The following is a 20086-nucleotide window of genomic DNA, read 5'->3' as shown; positions in this document are numbered from 1 at the left end:
GACCACTGGACAATGATAATGCAAGAAATATATCCTCACATGACAGGGCTGCAGAGTCTCCCATTACCCAGGGAATCTATCCTGGGAAGCACAGAGGATAAAAGCCACTGTCCAGGTTATCACATCTACCAACAAAACTATACTCTGGCTCATGTTCCATTCAAATCTCAACAGAATTGAAAGTTCCCTAGGTGGTGGTGGCACTTGCCTTTAATACCAGCACTTGGAGACAGAGACAGGCAGATCTCTGTGAGATCAATGCCAGGCTGGTCAACAGAGTGAGTACCAGGATAGCCTCCAAAGCTACACAGAGAAACTCTGTCTCCAAAAAATCCAAAAAGAAAAAAGAAAAAAAACAACATTGTTTAAGTTGACTATAAACTTGCTCCTGTACCTAGCTCGCTGCTCACAATACTCTGGCCAAATTAAGCCCATAGAGCAAAAATTGCGAGATACCTCCCCCTATGTCTATTAATTTACATTGGCAGAAAGGGATTTCCCAAGGCATGGAATCTGAATACACTCTCCCCACAGATACAGGGAGGACTCACCACACTGTCTGCCACACCTCACCTCTCTAGACAGCATCCCATAGCTCACCATTTTGTAGTTTCCCGGATCAATGAAGCTCTCAGCTCAGCTCCCTGCAGCAGCAACTACACCACAGCAAAGAAAAACTTTGTCTTCTCTTCAAAGTCAAGTCTGGAGCCTGGTGACAGGAAGAGCCCTGCACCTATTCTGACTGGCAGGTTGCATGGGGGGCTTGATTGCTTGATGAGGCTTGAGTGACAAGAGCAACTCCTATAGATTTAGAGTGTGCTTAAATCACAGTATTGTGGTTCCTGACCACGCCTCCCACACAAGAAAAGAATCTTTATGACCTCTACAGTGATTTGCATTTCAATAGCACTGGCCCCTGGCTCAGATTGCAGAGCCTGATAGCTTCGTAGTCTCCATAGCAACTTCCCCTTGTCCTCCAGGATATAATTGAAAAGTTTCTACAAACCAAAGCCTCACTGAGGATGCAGCAATCTAAATCAGAACAAATCAAAATTAATTATAGAAAGCTCAAGTGGGAAACACAGCCAACCTTTCTTCATTACACTATCATCCCCTCCCTTCCCTCCCCTGCCTTCAGTCCCGGGAAAACAATCACAAGAAAGAATCATAACAGTGTCCTAAGGCTTCTAACATCCCATGACGGAATCCAAGAGGTTGGCGGCCAAAAGTGGTGAGGCTGGAGAGCAGGGCAGGCTGGGAAATGTAGTCCCAAGCAAGTTCTGTGTAGGGAGTGGGAAAAGTCTCTAGGAACTGTTGGCTGACCCAGCTGGCTTTGCAAGCAAATGAGTGAGTGAGTCAGTGAATCAGTGACTGACAGAGCTTAGTGAAAGAGTGAATTCAATGCAGGCAGCAGCCAGGAGGCAGCAGTCAGTGTTGCAGTTTCGGAATTGCCAGCATTTGAGCGTGGTGGCGGTGGGAAGTTAATTCATGAGCCTGCCCAAGTGCCTGTGGGCTCCCGCCCGGGAGTCCATGAATGAATAAACAAATGAATAAATTAATAAATTAATAAATGGTTGAATGGATGGATGGATCGGGTGCAACCACAGCGGTGGAGGCAGGCAGGGACCTGGGAAACACAGGAGGGATGAAGGGAGCCCAGTGCAGCTAAGGGGCTGGGTTCCAGGCTCTGAGCCTGTTGGGGCAGGGGTTAAGGAGGTAAATGGCTGTTCTTGTGTGTTACATGAAATAGAAATCAGGCACCAGGGAAATGTCTGAAGATCTACAAAGATGACACCAGCTAACAATCTAAGCAACATAGGAGAGGCTACCTTAAATGCCCTCCCATTATATTGAGATTGATGACTGACTTATATGCCACCCAATAGCCCTCATTCAGCATCTGGTGGAAGTAGAAGCAGACACCCACAACTACTCACTGAACTGTACTAGAATCCAGTTGCAGAGAAGGACGAGCGATGAGCATCAGGGTCCAGACCAGGCTGGTAAAACACACAGAAACAGCTGACCTGAACATTGGGGACCTCTTTGCCCCCAGATTGATAGCTGAGATACCAGCATGGGACTGATCAAGACCCCCCAAGAACATGGGTTTCATCCAGGAAACCGCAGAAATCTACAGGACCTCTTGTAGTAATTCAGTGCTTGTCCCTAGTATAGATGTAGACTTTGGGAACACATTTCACATAGAGGGATACTCACTGAGCCAAGACACATGGTGGTGGGCCAAGGCCCTATCACAAAGGACAGGATAGACTCTGATGACACCCTATGGAAGACCTCACCCTCCAGGAGGAGCAGAAAGGACATAAGATAGATAGGGTTTTAGTTGGGGGTGGGGAGGTTGTAGGAAAGGAAGGGAGAGAGAGGGAACTGGGATTGACATGTAAAACAACCTTGATTCTAATTAAAATAAAAAAAGAAAAGAAAAAAGACAATTCCTGCTTCCACTGTTAGGAGTCCCATTAAAAGAAAAAAGAAATGAAGAATGGCTATAATTGAATAATAGGTTTTCTATTAATAACACATGATTAGCAAGTTCACAAGCCTATGCATAATATGATATTGTATAATGGAAATTTGTCAGGGTTTCTCCAATCTCCTCTCTAAAGGGTAGTGAATCATGTATTGACCAAGGTTTTGTTTCTTTAGCTGTGAAGAGACACCATGTACATGGCAAATATTTTCTTTTAATTTTTAAAACATGTTTTTTCCCTTTGATTTTGGAGGCTGTCCTGCAACTAGCTTTTGTAGATGAGGCTAGTCTCAAACTCACAGAGATCCACCTGCCTCTGTATCCTGGGTGCTTTGATTAAAGGCATGCACTACTAACCTCTGGTTATGGCTAATTTTTAAATGAAAAACATTTAATTTGTTGTCTTACATTTTTATAGATTTTATTAAGTATCTTCATGTTTCAACATGGTAGAATATAGGCAGAGATGGTGGTATAGAAGGAGCTGGGCATTACACATCTTGACCACTGGCAATGAGACGAGGTCTGGGACACTACTGATGACTTCAGCATATATAAGATCTCAGTATGCACCCCCAGTGACACACTTGCTTCAATAAGTCCATACCTACAGCAACAACCAACCTCATAACAGTGCCATTCCCTATGAGCTCATGGGGGGGCAATTACATTCAGACTAGCACAGGTACTATGCATTAAGGTTCACAGGGAACTATGAGATGTCCTTTTGTGTGAGTGAATAATGAAACCATCCTAATGAGAAAGACTAAATTTTAAGTTCATATTCACACCAGAATTTATTAGACTATGAAATTTTTGCTGGGGCATACCTAAGGCCCCATGAAGTACTCAGCTTTCATTTCACACAATTTGGGAATAGTTAACACATTGTGGATTATCCTCGAATTGGACAGAGAGGCTAGTGATTAACATTTTAAAAACTAGTTATATTTTTGAGAAGCTTGTTTTAACAACATTGCTTCCAATGATTTGTACATGTTAAACTTTTATGTTTCCTGCTTTTTCATGTGCCTAAAGATAATCCTTACCATCATAAATTTCAAACGATTCTACTATATTTTTGGTATTAATGGTCAAACATACATGTGAATCAGAATCTTGATTGTATTGAGCATAGTAAATAAATGTCTTTTAGACATGTAAAAATATCTTAGTCAGTACCACTACTACCCCCAAAACTGTCCCAGAAAAACACAACCCAATTAAAAACATATTCTTGACTAGCAGGCACAATACTACAACCCCACGAGACCAGTGGTCTTTACATTCCTTCGTTGGAGAATATTATGTTTTTGAAAGAGAAAACATAACTTTCAACATACCTTTGCAGATTTCTAGTTTTGGCAAGTTATATTTAATCCAATGAAAAACATCTGTTAGTCTCATTAATTAGTTAAGATTGAATGGCAATGCTGTTTGATGACTAATGTCTGTCTTAAGAAATCTTTTAAGGTTTGAATATAATAATCTTTATCATTTTCGATGGTCACTGGGTTCCATATAAACAAAAGCAAAACCTCTTCCCTGATATAACACTTTTGTGGGTTTTTATTCTGAGGTCAAAGAATCTCTAAATAACATAGGTTGCTTTAATTTAGCAGTTTCTTTTTTAATCTAATATTTAATTAATTTAATCCAATATTTAATCTAATATTTCCCAATAATGTTGTTTCTTTTTCAGAGCATTTGAAAATATAAAGTTAATTATCTATTATTTAATCTATATCTGGAAGTCTTAATTACCCCTTTTAGTTTACTGAGCATATCTTTTAAGGAATCTCATAAAGTGTTAATATAAGCAATCTAATTTTTTGTTTTTGTTTTTGATTCTCTGATGCTTTGGAGGCTCTCCTGGAAACAGCTCTTGTAGACCAGGCTGGTCTCACAAAGATCCACCTACCACTGCTTCCTGAGTGCTGGTATTAAAGGTTGCATGACCACCTGGCATAAGTAATCTTTATTAAGAAAAAATCAGTGGTGGTGGGACACTCCTGTAATCCCAGCACTTGGGAGGCAGAGGCAGGCAGATCTCTGTGAGTCTGAGACCAGCCTGTTCTACAAGAGTTGGTTTCAGGACAGCCTCCAAAGTCACAGAGAATCCTTGTCTCAAAAAACCAAAAAAAAAGAAAAAAATCAAAAGCCAGATATGGGGTAAGAACCTGAATGATCAGAGAACAACTTGAGCAGCCATCAGTGACCCCTACCTCTTCCAGTTCTCAATCTAAAACAGAGAAAGATCCTCTCTCGGCCCCTCCTTACTAATTCCTGTCTCCAATCTCTCCAGAGTTTTCTAAACCTCAATGTTATTTTTTGGTCAGTTAACAGGTAGCTCTGGTCTTTGATGCCACACAAGCTTTATTATAAAAATATGATCAAAATACCACACAACCCCCAGGAATTCTTATCTATCTCACAAGTTTGCCACTTCCAATCATCACATGAAAGTCTCCATGACAGATGTCTCATAGCATGGACATCTTGACATCCTGTGTTCTCAAATGCAACACAGCTTCATCTTCACTGCTTCATGCAATGAACTCTCACAGACTCTTCATTTGGGCTTTGACTGTCCAAAACATAGATGTTTACTATAGTGAAGAACTGAACACAGAAGAAGAATCCATCATCTTTAGATTTTACATCTTTATTGTTTGCATAATCAGTTAAAAATTATGTGAACATGCCAAGATTTTGTGGTTGAATCAAATTTGCAAGGTTTTGAATCGTGTTGCTCCTGAGACACCACATTACTTTGCCTACTCCTTCAGGAAGGTAAGGGCATTGCTGGATAGAGTCGTAACCTTGGGCTACCTTCCAAGGCTTTAAAGGAAGAGCAGGGCCCTTTCTCTTTTTTCTCCAAATTAGAATAAGAGTATATTTTCCCTCCTCCCAACAGTTTAATTATGAGGATAGTAGCAATCTCTTCAATTTTTAAACCCAAGATATTCTCCAGAACATTTCAAAAAATTGTTTTGGTAATGATGACTCAACAAAACGCCTTTCCATTTATAGTGTCATTAAACTGACTAGTACAAAAATTATATACACTATAATTTTAAAGGTCTTTTGGACTGTGTTTTTAGTAGTAACCAGGCTGCTGGTGCATCTTGGGAGAGATCTAATATCACTGGTGAAGGGGAAAAGGAGTTAGAGTTCCATTCCTGTGTGAATGCAACAAGCAGCAAAACAGCAAAGTTACTCCAACCAGCTTGTACTCAGCTGTGCTTTTTGCCAGCAGAAGATCCATGTAATGAGTTTTGAAGATTTGGAGTATTTGAGCTTAGTGAAGGATTTGAGTTTCCCAGCTGAGAACTCCCATTTACTGGGCTTCCTTTACCATTCAAAATACCAGTACACTTCCAATTGTCCATGTAATTAGCTTTCCACAACCTCACGCAGCCATCATCTCCTGCGGATGCTAGCACTGTTCCTGTTATGTTCCAACTCACCCTCCAGACCTGAGAGTTGTGATTATCAAACTGAGCCACCATATGGATTTTAAAATTTGTGGGACCACCAGAAGAAGTAAGTTCTTTCCTCACAGGTTTTAATGTGAAAATTCTTACATCTTTGGTGGCTATTGCCAGGATGTGGAAAGATCTCCCCAAATTCAGAGCAAAGGCAATATCATGAACAGGATCTGTGACTGTCATAAGAATTTCTGCTTTTGAGTATTTCTTGGTGTTTTCATTGTACTCAAAAATCTGGAACATGGTCATTGCTTTTCCACTGCTGTCATTACTTCCCACTGCGATCATGGGGTAATGAGGAGGAGAGATGGAAGGGTTCCAAGAAATACAGGTACAGCTCAGCTTACATGAGATCTCGTGCTGTAGAGACCACTGGCTGAGGTTCATAACATCTGGGGCCTCCTATATTCTTACTATGCCATCTGCTGAACAGGTTGCTAACATCAGACCCATATGTTTGGGAGCAAATTTCACATCAGTAACAGATGTTCTACTGTCCAGTAGAGTTGTCCTCTTCACCCAGTGACTCTGGCCTCGAAGTTTATCGTTTGATTCTCCTACTACTTCTTCCCAAACAGCTGCTGTTCGGTCAACAGAACAGGAAACCAAAACCTGTCCAAATTCAGGATGAGCCCATGTCACTTGCCATACGGATCCACTATGTGTCTTCCAACTAGCAGAACAATGCCAATCTCCACTTTCAGTTTTATCCCAGACTTTGATGCTCTGGTCGCTGGAGCAGGTGGCCATCCGGTGCCCGTGAAAGTCGAAAGACACATCGTGGATGAGGTCCTTGTGGTCGGCCTCGATGCTGCATGGCAGAAACATGGCCGCCCCTTCTGTCTGTCGGCCTGCCTCCTAGAGGGCGAGAGGTTGGCAGAGGGGCCAGCAGCCCTGGGACTGCTACAGAGCACCACTGTGCCTTTTCTTTAATGGTGCTTTAACCTTGAAAATTACAGTCTCATTTCCATCAATGTATTGTTAAAAGAAACTATTAGTGCTCCTTTCTTAAGAAAACAGAGACTTTCATATCTTCCTTGTTGTGTCCTTTTCACTGCAGACCTGAAAGAGTCAACAATAAAAACCATCAACAAAGACAATATTTTGTCTAAGTCATCAGCACAATACTCTTAAACTCAGCCTTATTCACTTTTGTGGAACCTGTGGAGATTAACAAAGATTTGGAGCCAAAATATAACACAAATGAACTCTATCTAAATTTTTCATGAAATCTTCTAAGAACATGTGCTTACTTAAGAGGCCAAGATCACCCAATAGTCAAAAAGGAATGAAACCAGGATCTGCCTAGAGGGCCACAGCAAGACAAGGATATGGACACAGAGTAATACTCAAACTTTTATTTCAAACATCTCTATGAAAAGTGTATCTGTAGGAGGTCTTATAGATGTCCATGAATTAATTTTCAGGTATTTTATTTTGAGTAGCAACCAAGAAAGTGAATTAGTCTCCTTTCTTTTGAATGGATAAAATAAACTGATTCAAAGTAACTTTAAGGGAAATATTCACATGATTGATAATTTTAAGGTAACCCCTAAAAACAAGATGTTTGTCTCCATGGATCTCAAAGTCACATGTTAATCATAATATAAAATGCTTTCAAATTAGAAATTCTATACATTTTTAAAATTCCAACATTTAAAATGTTTACAGTAGCTTCGTTATAAATTAAGCGAAAGAGGTGAGTAACTGCTCACTATTTTCAAAAAGAGAAAAAAAAGAATATCAAATAATCAATCACTTTTAAGAAAATGAATTCAGAAAACTCTACTTCTGTTTTTAACAATATTCTGGACAGTCATGGACTAGAGAAGCTCCATGTTTGAGGCTTTGCAATCCCTAGAACACACAGCACACAAGAAGAGAAACAGAAAGAGACAGAGACTAATAGATGTAGAGAGTGAGATGTACACAGGGGGAAAGACATAGAGAGACAAAGAAAGTGGGAGAGAAAGAAGAAGACAGAGGGGAAGAGAGAGAGAGGATTCTATAAGAACTCAATGAAATATAACTTAGAATGTTACAAAAAGTGTCACATGTCTTTGTATCAATTCTTAAATGTGGTTTTGTCTCTCAAGATCACACTCACTGAAAATTCAATCTTTCTCATAATATCTTTAGTAAATCCAAGATAAAAATCTTTTTTACTGATATTTTTTCATATGAGGCAGAACAGATGATCTCTGTAAATCACAGGTCTACTGCATAATGAGTTCTAGGTTAGACAAGCTTTACAAAGACACTGTGTTTCAAAACAGACTCACTCCAAAAATTTCTATTTGAAATCTTTAGAACACTGATAATGGTTTAACACATGAAGTAATTATCTTAAAACTATCCCTTAACATCCAGGGGTTGTGAGAATGGTTTAACAGATAAAGAACCCACCTTAAAACTATCCCTTAACTGCTTGGGCTGGTGTCACACACCTTTAATCCCAGCACTCAGGAAGGAGAGGGAAGTGGATTTCCATAAGTTTGAGACCAGCCTGGTCTACAAGAGCTAATCCAACAGAGAAACACTGTGTTGAAAATAAATGAATAAATAAATACAACAAAAAACTCCAACTATCTCCTCCTTTTGCATTCTCAAGACAGTTGCTACAGTACATGCCTATAATCCAATGCTTTTGGTGCCAGATAAAATGGAGACATAGTAAATCCTGAAAACTCTTTTTATGTCTCATGGCAACCTAGAGACCCTGGCTCAAACATGCTAACTGTAAAAGACAAACACCCAAATGGGTTCTCTGATATTTACACAAAAGCTGTGACATACATGCCCAACTTCCACACATAAAGAATCACATAAATATAAATAGACACAAATAAATAATAAAATTATAATAGCATGTTTTAGCATACAACATATATTCCAATACCTGGGCAGCAGAGACAACCAAATTCTTTGAATTCAGACCCAAACTCATCTGCATTCTGAGTTCAAGGGCAGTGAAGAATATGGAGAGAAATCCTGTCTCAACTTAAAATTCCAACTCTGCTTATAACTAACTCATCATGAAATCCTTTTCTAAAATGCACTGAAGTGGTCCAGATTAATCTCACCAGAGGACCCAGGTAAAGGAGAATGAAATATCTCTTAAAGTCATTTTTGGTGTTGGCCAGTGGAGGCTGTCAAAGTATTTTCAGATATGACTATAACTGAGTACTGTAGCAAAAACAGGCAGGTCTCCATGACTCAAGCCAATTTAGACTACATAGTGAATATGGTAGTAAGACATTTCTCAATCACACACACACACACACACACACACACACACTCAGTCACAAATATACATACAGCAACAGTGTCACAACTCTTATGTGTGCCATTCCCTATGAGTTTATGGGTTCAATTACATTCAGACTACCAACATTCTTCTATTTTATTGTGATTAATTATCTAAGTAAAAGATACTCAAGTAATGAACACATTTGATTGTTACTCCTAGGTTAGTGTCTATAATGTGTGAGCTTAGGAGATAAACTCCAGAGAGTCACTGAATAGAAAACATGTGGAATCATTGTTTCTTTATTTTCTCTTTTGCTTTGTCACTGTCTTGTGCTCAGCAAGCTCTCTTAACCATCCCAGGCCCAATTGCTCAGAGACATTGCCAACTCAGTGGGAGTCTTCTTCCTATAGCAATCATCTGTCAACGAAATCTTTTCCAGGCAGAAATCAGACATTCTGATCTGAGAACACAGTCAATTGATGTTCACTCAGATGATCCTAGGTTTTGTCATTTGACACTTCAGCCTATTTAGGAAAAGGAGAATATAATATATGACAAGGTTTTAAAAATCCAAAGATAACATATTGATTCTATCAATCATTTAAGCACAAGGACACAAACATGAAGACAACAACAACTGGAAAACACAGATATTCCAGTGTGCCAGGAAAGGAGAAGAGGCAAGCATCAAAGATGAAGTAGAAGTAAACTAAAACTGTTGTTCTGCAGCAAATACCCCCAAAACAAAACCTTAATGAAATGATAACTTAAGAAATTTTATGAAGAGAAATTGGTGAATGTCCATCACTTTCAACAAACTAAATAACTACATTACAGTTATACATTACAGAAAAACAGTACACAGTTTCACATATGAGGTGTATATTTGTCACAAATATACAACAAAAATGTGTAAAATATTTTGGAAAGAATGAAGACATCGTTGAGAAAAAGGCAAGAAAAAATACAGGAAAAATAAAGTAAACTTTTAATCAATAGACAAATCTAAGGAAAGGAAAAGTGTGATTATGACAAATGTTACCCTACTCCCTATAATTCATGTGTATAGAAATTAAATAAACACAGACTTCATAACTTTCACAAAATTATCTCAAAATGACACCTGAACTTTTGTTTCTGACCCTCGAGTTACTAATAATTCTTACAAAAACAAAAGCCCGATGCTCTAGAGCTCTCTCCAGAAATGGAGGTGATCTCTTGCTATGGAGCAGCAGCTCCTTGAAATTCCATGTTTCAGGCAAATGCAGACCCAATGATGCTCAATCACAGAACAGCATAGCAAAATGATTTAAAATCTGCTTCCTGCCACATGGATTACACCATAAAACATGGATTCCACCCTATCTACCTGCCCAACACCATGTGCAACTGAGAAATCTCTGCAGACCTGAAACTCCTTTTCTTTCGTGGAACTAGAGTTCACTGAATCACAACATTGTGGTTAGTTACACCACCAAGACCCAAGCATTCTAATCATGTATTGGTGAAAGGTGATAACATCACCAATTTTCTTCAAGTTGTTAAGGTATTTGCAATATTTAAAATACAAACCTGAAAATAGAATGCAATTTTCATAACGTCTAGAAACTATAATGCCCGTTTTCTAATCAGTCTTCCCACTGCTGCCAAAAGCAGTATCTATAAGTGAACAGTGGAGAGTGATACTACAAGAACTATATCCCCACATACCAGGGCTGTAGTGTCTTGCATTACCCAGTAAATCCATACTGGGAGGCACAGAGCACAAAGTCCACTGCCCAGGTCAACACTTGGACCAACTATACTACAGTCTCGCTCATGGTCCATCTGAATAAAACAGAATTGAAAACCCACTGGGTAGTGGCAGAACATGCTTTTAAACCCAGCACTAGTTAAGCAGAACAGTAAGATTCTGAGAGTTCAAAACAAGCCTGGTCTACATGATGAGTCCCAGGACAGAGTAACTCTGTCTTGAAAACCAAACAATCAATAACAACCTAAATAAATGAATGAAATGATAGCTCAAGAGACCTCTTCTGAATATTATACACTCACCATTGTATAACTTGTGGTCTGTCATAAAACTCATTTCATCATATGCAGAAGAGAACCATAGAAAGAACCCACAAAATAACTTCCACTACTTATCCTGGCATCTAACTCTCCACAGAACCCCACATTGCCTATGGCCACCAAGCTAGTTCTCTTATTAGCAGCTTCCTTACTGGGTGATCAGAGATCAAATGACTCATGACAGCACAGACCTGCCAACTCTGACCTTAAAGCACAGTAAACAGAGACCTAATCTAGAAAGATTGTGTTTTACTAGACATTCTTCCTGTCTCATAGAGAACATCCTGTTCCTCATCCAAAGCACAGTGCACAGTCTATTACACACTCAATGTCCAGTGCAGCAAACCCATTGCCTCAGAGCTGGGAAACCCTGTAAACAAACACAAGTCATGTTCATATAGTAACTGTTGCTACTGTGTAACTGGGGTAAAGAAAACCAGGCTCCAGTTTAGAAAGCAAGTGGGTAGTGATAGGGCTTGGAGGCAGAAAAGACAAGGTGAAAATGATGCATTTATAATCTCAAAAATTAGTTTGAAAATGTGAAACATTCTTTATGGCCAAGTTTTCCAGAGATGTAGAGACTTGTATAAGAGCACATTAAAATCTTTCATACCATTCCTCTAAAGATGAACACCATAAACTGAAAGAACACCAATCCTTAGAAGTGGATAGTAGCATTTAAGTAAAATACAATCCTTTTAGGTCTATGGACATTTCCCTAGTGCCAGGTTTTTCTTGAATCCTGTAATGACTCTGTCTATTATGTTATCTAATTTCATGCTCTCCTCTATTCTTCACCTGACTCAATCTTCCTGCTCCCTCATGTCTTTTCTCCCCTTCTCTTCTTCTAACTCCCTCGTCCCTCTCCCCATGCTCCCAATTGGCACAGGGCATCTTGTCCATTTCCAATTCAACACAACAAGGATATTCTTGAAAATAACTTCTTACAGAAAGGACATTCCTAAAATAACTACTGAAGTACAACATTGACTTGAAACAAGAGGTCATTTTTCATCGACAGAGTCCTGAGGTGAAGGTCATGGGGATATGATAGTTAGGACAAGTAGATGGTAGATAAAGATAAATGCTGGGTTGGGGAGGTATTGCAGAGGATATGACCAGACTATCTAAGCTTCTTAAGAAGAATAGCATCTTGTATACTACTTAAATGAGATGGGAGGATGGAAGTTAATGGGAGAATAATATGAAGTCATCAAAACTGTTATATAATCAGAGAAATTCAAAAGGAGGCTACTCAACCAATGCCACATGAGACAAACAGGGTATCTCAAGAACATTACTGACTAAATACACAGTGCTTTAAGACAGACAAAAATATCTCCATATGGTGGGAGGAGCTGGGTTCTGAGGATTTGAAGCAACTCTTCCAAAAGTTCCTGGCATTAACACTGAGATCCACAATTAATAAATAGGACCTCCTGAAACTGAGAAGTTTCTTTAAGCCAAATGACACAGTGAACAAGACAAAAGGCAGGCCCACAGAATTGTGAAACATTCATCAAGCCTACATTAGACAAAGGGCTGATTTCCAAAATATGCAAAGAAGTCAAAAGCTCATCACCAAAACACCAAAGAATCCAATTAAAAGGTGGGATAAGGAATTAAATACATACTTCTCAATAGAGGAAAATAAAATGGTTGAAAGATACTTAAGAAAGTGCTCAATATACTTAGCAACCAGGGAAATGCAAATCAAAACATCTTTTGGGTAGCATATTGCTCGTGTCAGAATAGCTATAATCAAAAACACCAATGACAGTTTGTGCTGGAGAGGACTCCAGAAAGGAGAACATTCCTCCACTGCTGGTGGAAGTGCAAGATTGTACAGCCACTTTGGAAAGAAAGTACAGTAGTTCCTCAGGAAAACTGGAATCAGTCTACTACAAGATCCAGCAATTCTGATAATAGGCATATAGCCAAATATGAACATTCATACGACAAGGACATATGTTCAACAATGTTCATAGCATCATCATTCATAATAGACAGAAACTGGAAGCTTCCTAGATGCCCCTAAACTCAATAATGGATAGAGAAAATATGGTACATTTACATAATGCCATGCTATTCAGTGGAAAAAAAGACAATGGATTCTAAGAATTCACAGGTGAAAGGAAGGAAATACAAGAAAGCATTCTGAGTGAGGTAACCCAGTGAAGAAAACACAAACATTACAAAGGATTAGCAGCCTACAATCAAAACCAACAGAGAAGCTAGGAAACAAGGAATTCCTAAGAGAGATACACATGTCATCCAGGGAATTGGAAAAGGACAAGATCTCCTGAGCTTATTGGGAGCATGGGGAGAAGGGACAGGGAGTTAGGAGAAGAGAAGGGGAGAAAAGACATGAGGGAGCAGGAAGATGGAGTCAGGGGCAGAACAGAGGAGAGCATGAAAATAGATAACATAATAGACAGAGTCATTACAGGATTCAAGAAAAATCTGGCACTAGGGAAATGTCCATAGACCTAAAAGGATGTCACCAAGTAACAATCTAAATAATAGTCGAGTAGTTACCTTAAATGCCCTTTCCCAATAATGAGATTGATGACTTCCATATTTGCAATCCTAGAGCCTTCATCTAGTAACTGACGGAAGCAGAAGCAGACACCCACGGACAAAAACTGAGCTTAACTCCTGGAATCTAGTTCTAGATAGGGAAGAGTGATGAGCAACTGGGTCGAGACAAAGCTGGAGAAACACACATAAACAGCTGACCTGAACAAGGAGGAGCTCATGGAGCCCAGACTGATAACAAGAAAACCAGCATAGGACTGATGCTCGCCCCCTGGTATGGGTGTCAGTTAGGAGTCCTGGGCAATCTATGGGGCCTCTTGTAGTAGATTAATATTTATAGCTAGTATACCCATGTACTTTGGGAACCCATTCCACATAAAGCAACACTCTCTCAGCTTAGAAACTCAAAAGTGGGCCTATGACATTCATCACCTGATATGATAGACTTTGAAGATCACTCACCTTCCCTGGGGAGCAGAAAAGGGATTTACTAGGGGGTCAGTGAGGAGCAGTGGAGGAGCGGGGTGAGGAAATTGTGACTGACATGTAAAAGAAGATTGTTCCTAATTTAAATTAAAAAAATAAAGAAATACTCACCCACAAAAGTACAGCCTAGGAAAATAAAAAGGATTTTAAATCTGATTCCATGGCCTATGGCACCACATTACATGGAATCTGCCCAATCTTCTCTATCAGCACCATGCACACTTGAGAAACCTCTACAAATCAGAAACTCCTTTTCTCCCCTGGAACTAAACTTCACTGAATCACATCATTGTGGTTATTTGTACCACCATGTTACAAGCATTTTAATCATGTATTGATGAAAGACAATTCAAATCACCAGTTTTCTACAAGTTCCTGACCTCTTTGCAACATTTATAATAAAAAACCTGAAAATGGAATGCAAAATTCCGAACTTCTAGAAACCAGACCTTCAGTTTTCCCTGCTCCTAAGACTCTCATCAAATTATGCCTATAGAGGAAATTTAGTGAGAGACCTCCCCCTAGGTCAAAGAATTTACATGGGCCAAATGGGATTTTACAAGACAGTGAATCAGGTCGCACTCTCCCCACAGATACAGGGAGGACTCATCACACTGTCTGTTCCTCCCAATCTGCAGACCGCATCCCCTAGCTCACCATTTGGAGGTTTCCCAGATCAATGAAGCTCACAGCTCAGCTCCCTGAAGCAGCACAGCAAACAACATTGCAGTCTCCTCTTCAAAACTAACTTGAAGCCTGGTGTCAGGAAGAGCCCAGCACTTCTTCTGACTGGCAGGTCTCAAGGAAGGCCTGATTGGATGGATAGTGGGGCTTGAGTGACAAGAGCACCTCCCATAGGGTTAGAGTGTGCTTAAAGACACAGTACTGTGGATCCTAGCCAGGCCTCCCACACAAGAAAAAAATCCTTTTGTAGATCTGCAGCAATATGCATTTCAATAGCACTTGCCCCAGGCTCAGATTGCATACCCTGATGACTTCCTGGTCTCCATAGCAACATCCCCTTTTCCTCCAGGGGAAGTTCAAGAGTTTCTACACATCAAAGAGCCTGTCTAAGGATGTTGCAATCTAAGTCAGACCAACTCAATGTGAATTACAAAAAGTTCACTTGGGAGACACAGCACTGGGATGGAGCAGAGGCCTCCACATCCTCCCTTTCTTCATTACACTATTCTCCTCTACACTCCCTTGCCTGTCTTCCACCCCTGGAAAAAAATCACAGGAAAGAATCCTAACAGTGTCCAAAGGTTTCTAACAACTCAGGATGAAGCCAGAGCTGAGTGGGCAGAAGAGAGTTGGGTCAGGAGTGCAGGGCATTCTGGGAAATGTAGTCCTGAGCGACTTCTCTGCAGGGAGCTGGGGAAACTTCTCTAGGAACCTCTAGCTCCCCTAGCTGACTTTGTAAGTGAATGAACCAGAGAATCAGTGAATCAGTGACTGAGCCAGCTGAGCGATCATGTGAACTGAATGCAGGCAGCAGCCAGGCAGCAGTCAGGCAGCAGTCAGTGTTGCAGTTTACGAAGGGACAGCAGGCTAGCTGGAGAGCAGGGTGGGGTGAGCATGGTGGTGGCTGGGGGTTCATTAATGAGCTCCCCCTTGTGTGCATGCTCGCTCCCGCCCCAGTCTAAGAATGAATAGACAAATGAACAAATGAGTGAATAAATTAATAAACGGATGAATGGATGGGTTGGGTGCAGCCACGCTGCAGCAGGTGGGAATGGGGCGAGCCAGGAGGGATGGAGCCCAGCGCCACCAAGGAGCTGGGATCCTGGATCTAAAGGTGTTGTTGGGGTTCATGAGTTAAATAGCTGTTATTGTACATTATATAAAATAGAAATCAGGGACAAGGGAAATGTCTGGAGATCTACAAAGATGACACCAGGTAACAATCTAAGCAAGAAAGGAGGGGCTATCTTAAATGCCCTCCCCTGATAATGAGAGGCCACTGGATAGCCCTCACAGACACCCACAACTACTCACTGAAATGAACTGGAATCCAGTTGCAGAGAAGGATGAGTGATGAGCAAATGGATCCAGACAAAGCTGGTGAGACCCACAGAAACAGATGACCTGAACATTGGGGAACTCTTGCTCCCCAGACTGATAGCTGGGATACCAGCATGGGACTGATCAAGAACCCAGGAACATGGGTTTCATTGAGGAAACCTCGGAAATCTACAGGACCTCCAGTAGTAGTTCAGTACATATCCCTAGCATAGGTGTAGACTTTGGGAGCCCATTCCACATAGAGGGATACTCCCTGAAACAAGACACACAGGGGTGGGCCTAGGAACCCTCACAACAAAGACAATAGACTCTGATGTCAACCCTATGGATGGCCTCATCATTCAGGGGGAGCAGAGAGTGTATATGATAGATAATGTTTTAGTTGGGGGGAGTTGTAGGAGCAGAGGTGAGGGAGAGGGAACTAGGATTGACATGTAAAACAATCTTGATTCTAATTCAAATAAAAGAAAAAAAGAAAAGAACTCCTTCTCCCACTGTTAGGAGTCCTACAAAAAAAATGAAGAATGGCTATAATTGAATATTAGTTTTTCTATTAATAACATGTGATGAGCACTTTCTAAAGCCTATGTATAATATGATCCTATATAACAGAAATTTGTCAGAGTTTCTCACATTTTCTCTCAAAAGGGTAATGAATCATGGATTGACTAAATTTTTCTTTGTATAGCTGTGAAGAGACACCATGTAATATTTATTTTACTTTTTAAAACAGGCTTTTGCTGTGGCTTTGGAGGCTGTCCTGGAACTAGCTCTTGTAGACCAGGCTGGTCTCAAACTCACAGAGATCCACCTGTCTCTGCATCCTGAGTGCTGTGATTAAAGGCATGTACCATTACACTCTGGCTATGGCTAATTTTTAAAGGAAAAGCATTTAATTGGTTGGCTTATATTTTCAGAGTTTTTATGAAATAGCATCATGTTGCAACATGAGAGAATGCAGGCAGACATGGTGGTTTAGAAGGAGCTGGGCATTACACATCTTGACAATGTGAAGTTTTCCGGGACACCATTCATGGCTTGAGAATATGTAAGCCCCCCCCCCCAGTAACACACTTGCTTCGGCAAGTCGATTCCTGCAGCAAGAAAACAACCTCCTAAGAGTGCCATTCCCTTTGAGCTCATGGGGGGGCAATTACATTCAGACTAGCACAGGTACTATACATTAAGGTTCACAAGGAAGTATGGTATGCCCTTTTGTATGAGTAAACAATAAACCCATCATACTGAGAAAGACTAAGTTTTTTTCTTTTTTCTTTTTGTTTGTTTTGTTTTCGAGAAAGGGTTTCTCTGTGTAGCTTTGGAGTCTATCCTATCACTTGCTCTGGAGTCCAGGCTGGCCTCAAACTCACAGAGATCTACCTGCCTCTGCCTCCCAAGTGCTGGGATTAAAAGCATGCGCCACCAAGGCCCAGCTGAGAAAGACTAAATTTTAAGCTTGTTTTCACACCATAATTTATTAGACTATGAAATTTTTGCTGGGACAGACCTAAGGCCCTATGTTAAATTAAGTATGCAGCTTTCATTTCACACAATTTGGGAATAACTAACTCATTGTTGATTATCCTTGAATTGGACAGAGAGGATAGTGAGGAACTTCTTTAATACCAGTTATATTTTGTAGAAGCGTGTTTTAACAACTTTGCTTCCAATGACTTTTACATGTTAAACTTTGATTTTTCCTGCTTTTTCATGTTCCTAAAGACAAGCATTACTGTCATGAGTTCCAAGGAATTGTACTATATTTTTGGTATTAATTGTCAAACATATTTATGAATCAGAACTCTGATCGTAATGAGCATAGTAAATAAATATCTTTTAGACATGTCAAATAGCTTAGTTAGTACCACTACTACACCCAAAACTGTTCCAGAAATGCAGAACCCAGTGACACACAAACACTTTACTAGCAGACACAGTCCTAGAATCCCATGACACCAATGGTCTTTACATTCCTTCATTGGAAAATATCTTATCATTTTTTATGGTCACTGGGTTCCACGCCCCCACCCCCCTGGAAACAAAAGCAAATCTTCTTCCAATGTAACACATATCCTGGTTTTTATTTCGAGCTCAAAGTATCTCTAAAGAATATAGCTTGCTTTAATTTAGCAGTTTCTTTTTTTAAATATCTTCCAATGCTGTTATTTCCTTTTCAGTAGCATTTGAAAAATATAATGTTAATAATCTTTTATTTAATCTATCTCTGGAAGTTATATTTTCCCCTTTTACTTTATTGAGCATATCTTTTAAGGCACCTCATAAAGTGTTAGTATAAGTAACCATTTTTTTTCTCCTTTTGGTTTTTGAGGCAGGGTTTCTCTGTGGCTTTGTAGCTTCTCTTGGAAACAGTTCTTTTAGACCAGGATGGTCTCAAACACACAAAGATCCGCCTACCACTGCTTACTGATTGCTGGTTTTACACATTTGCATCACCACCACCTGGCATAAATAATATTTATTAAGAAAAAAATCAGAAGTCAGATATGGGGGTAAGAACCTGAAAGATGAGAGAACCAGTTGATCAGCCATCAGTGACTCCTACCTCCTCCATTTCTAAATCTAAAACAGAGAAGGATCCTCCCTCAGCCCATCCTTACCAATTCCAGTCTCCAATCTCTCCACATTTTTCCAAATCTCTATGTTATATTTGGTCAGTTAACTGGTAGCTCTGCTCTCTGATGCCACCCAAGCTTTATTATAAAAATATAATAAAAAACCACACAACCCCCAGGACTTCACTTCTTATCTATCTTACACGTTTGGTACTTCCATTCCTAATATGAAAATGTCAATGACAGATGTCTCATAGCATGGACATCTCAACATCCTGTGGTCTCAAATGCAACTCAGCTTTATCTTCACTGCTTCATGCAATGAACTCTCACAGACTCTTCACTTGGGCTCTGAATGTTCAAAACATAGATGTGTAATATAGTGAAGAACTGACCACAGAAGAATACATCATCTTTGCTTTTCATCTTTATTATTTGCTTAGTCAGTAAAAAAAAATAGGTGATTCTGCAGTGATTTTGAGGATCCTACCAAGCTTGAATCAAATTTGCCAGTTTTTGAATAATGTTGCTCCTGAGACAAGGGATTACTCCTTCAGTAATGTAAGGGCATTGTTGGATAGAGTTGTAAACTTGGGCTACCTTCCTAGGCTTTTAATGAAGAACAGGGCCCTTTCTTTAATGCTGTTAAAAACCTAGAAAATTACTGTTTCTTTTCCATCAATGGATTGCCATACCAAAACAGAGACTTCCATATATTGCTCCTTGTGTACTTGTGTCCATTTCACTGTAGACCTGAAGGAGTCAATAGTAATAACAATCAACAGAAACAATATTTTGTCTATGACATCAGCCCTTTAATCTTAACCTCAGCCTCATTCACTTTCTTGGGATGTGTAGAGATTAAGAAATATTCAGGGCAAAAATATCACACAGATGAACTCCAACTAAATTTTTCATGAAATCTAAGAACCTGTGCTTACTTACCAGCCGAAAATCACCGGATACAATCAAAAAGGAATGGAGCCAGATTTGGCCTAGAGGGCCAAGCAAGACAAGAATATGACTGGTTTATTGACAGGAAACAGACTTTTTGTATCTTTATCAGAAACATAAGATAGTGGCAATTTCCAGGCTCAACACAGTTGTAGTTGCCAGGAAAACACAAAAATTGCAAGCCATACAGGGAAAAAAAGAT

General features: G+C 39.9%; 1 protein-coding gene across 1 annotated transcript; it reads right to left on the bottom strand.

Moving 5' to 3' along the window:
* Positions 1–5644: 5644 nt before the first annotated feature.
* Positions 5645–6813, bottom strand: LOC113838925 (nucleoporin SEH1-like). The gene is given in 1 exon segment (XM_027434435.2): positions 5645–6813. A coding segment is annotated over 1 exon segment (1083 nt). The 3' UTR covers positions 5645–5730.
* Between the last annotated feature and the right edge of the window lie 13273 nt (positions 6814–20086).

The sequence above is a fragment of the Cricetulus griseus genome, unplaced genomic scaffold, assembly GCF_003668045.3.
Source record: "Cricetulus griseus strain 17A/GY unplaced genomic scaffold, alternate assembly CriGri-PICRH-1.0 unplaced_scaffold_109, whole genome shotgun sequence".
In the NCBI taxonomy this organism is placed as follows: domain Eukaryota; kingdom Metazoa; phylum Chordata; class Mammalia; order Rodentia; family Cricetidae; genus Cricetulus; species Cricetulus griseus.
The sequence above is the reverse complement of the archived record's forward strand: the minus strand, read 5'-3'. Positions and strand labels throughout refer to the sequence as shown.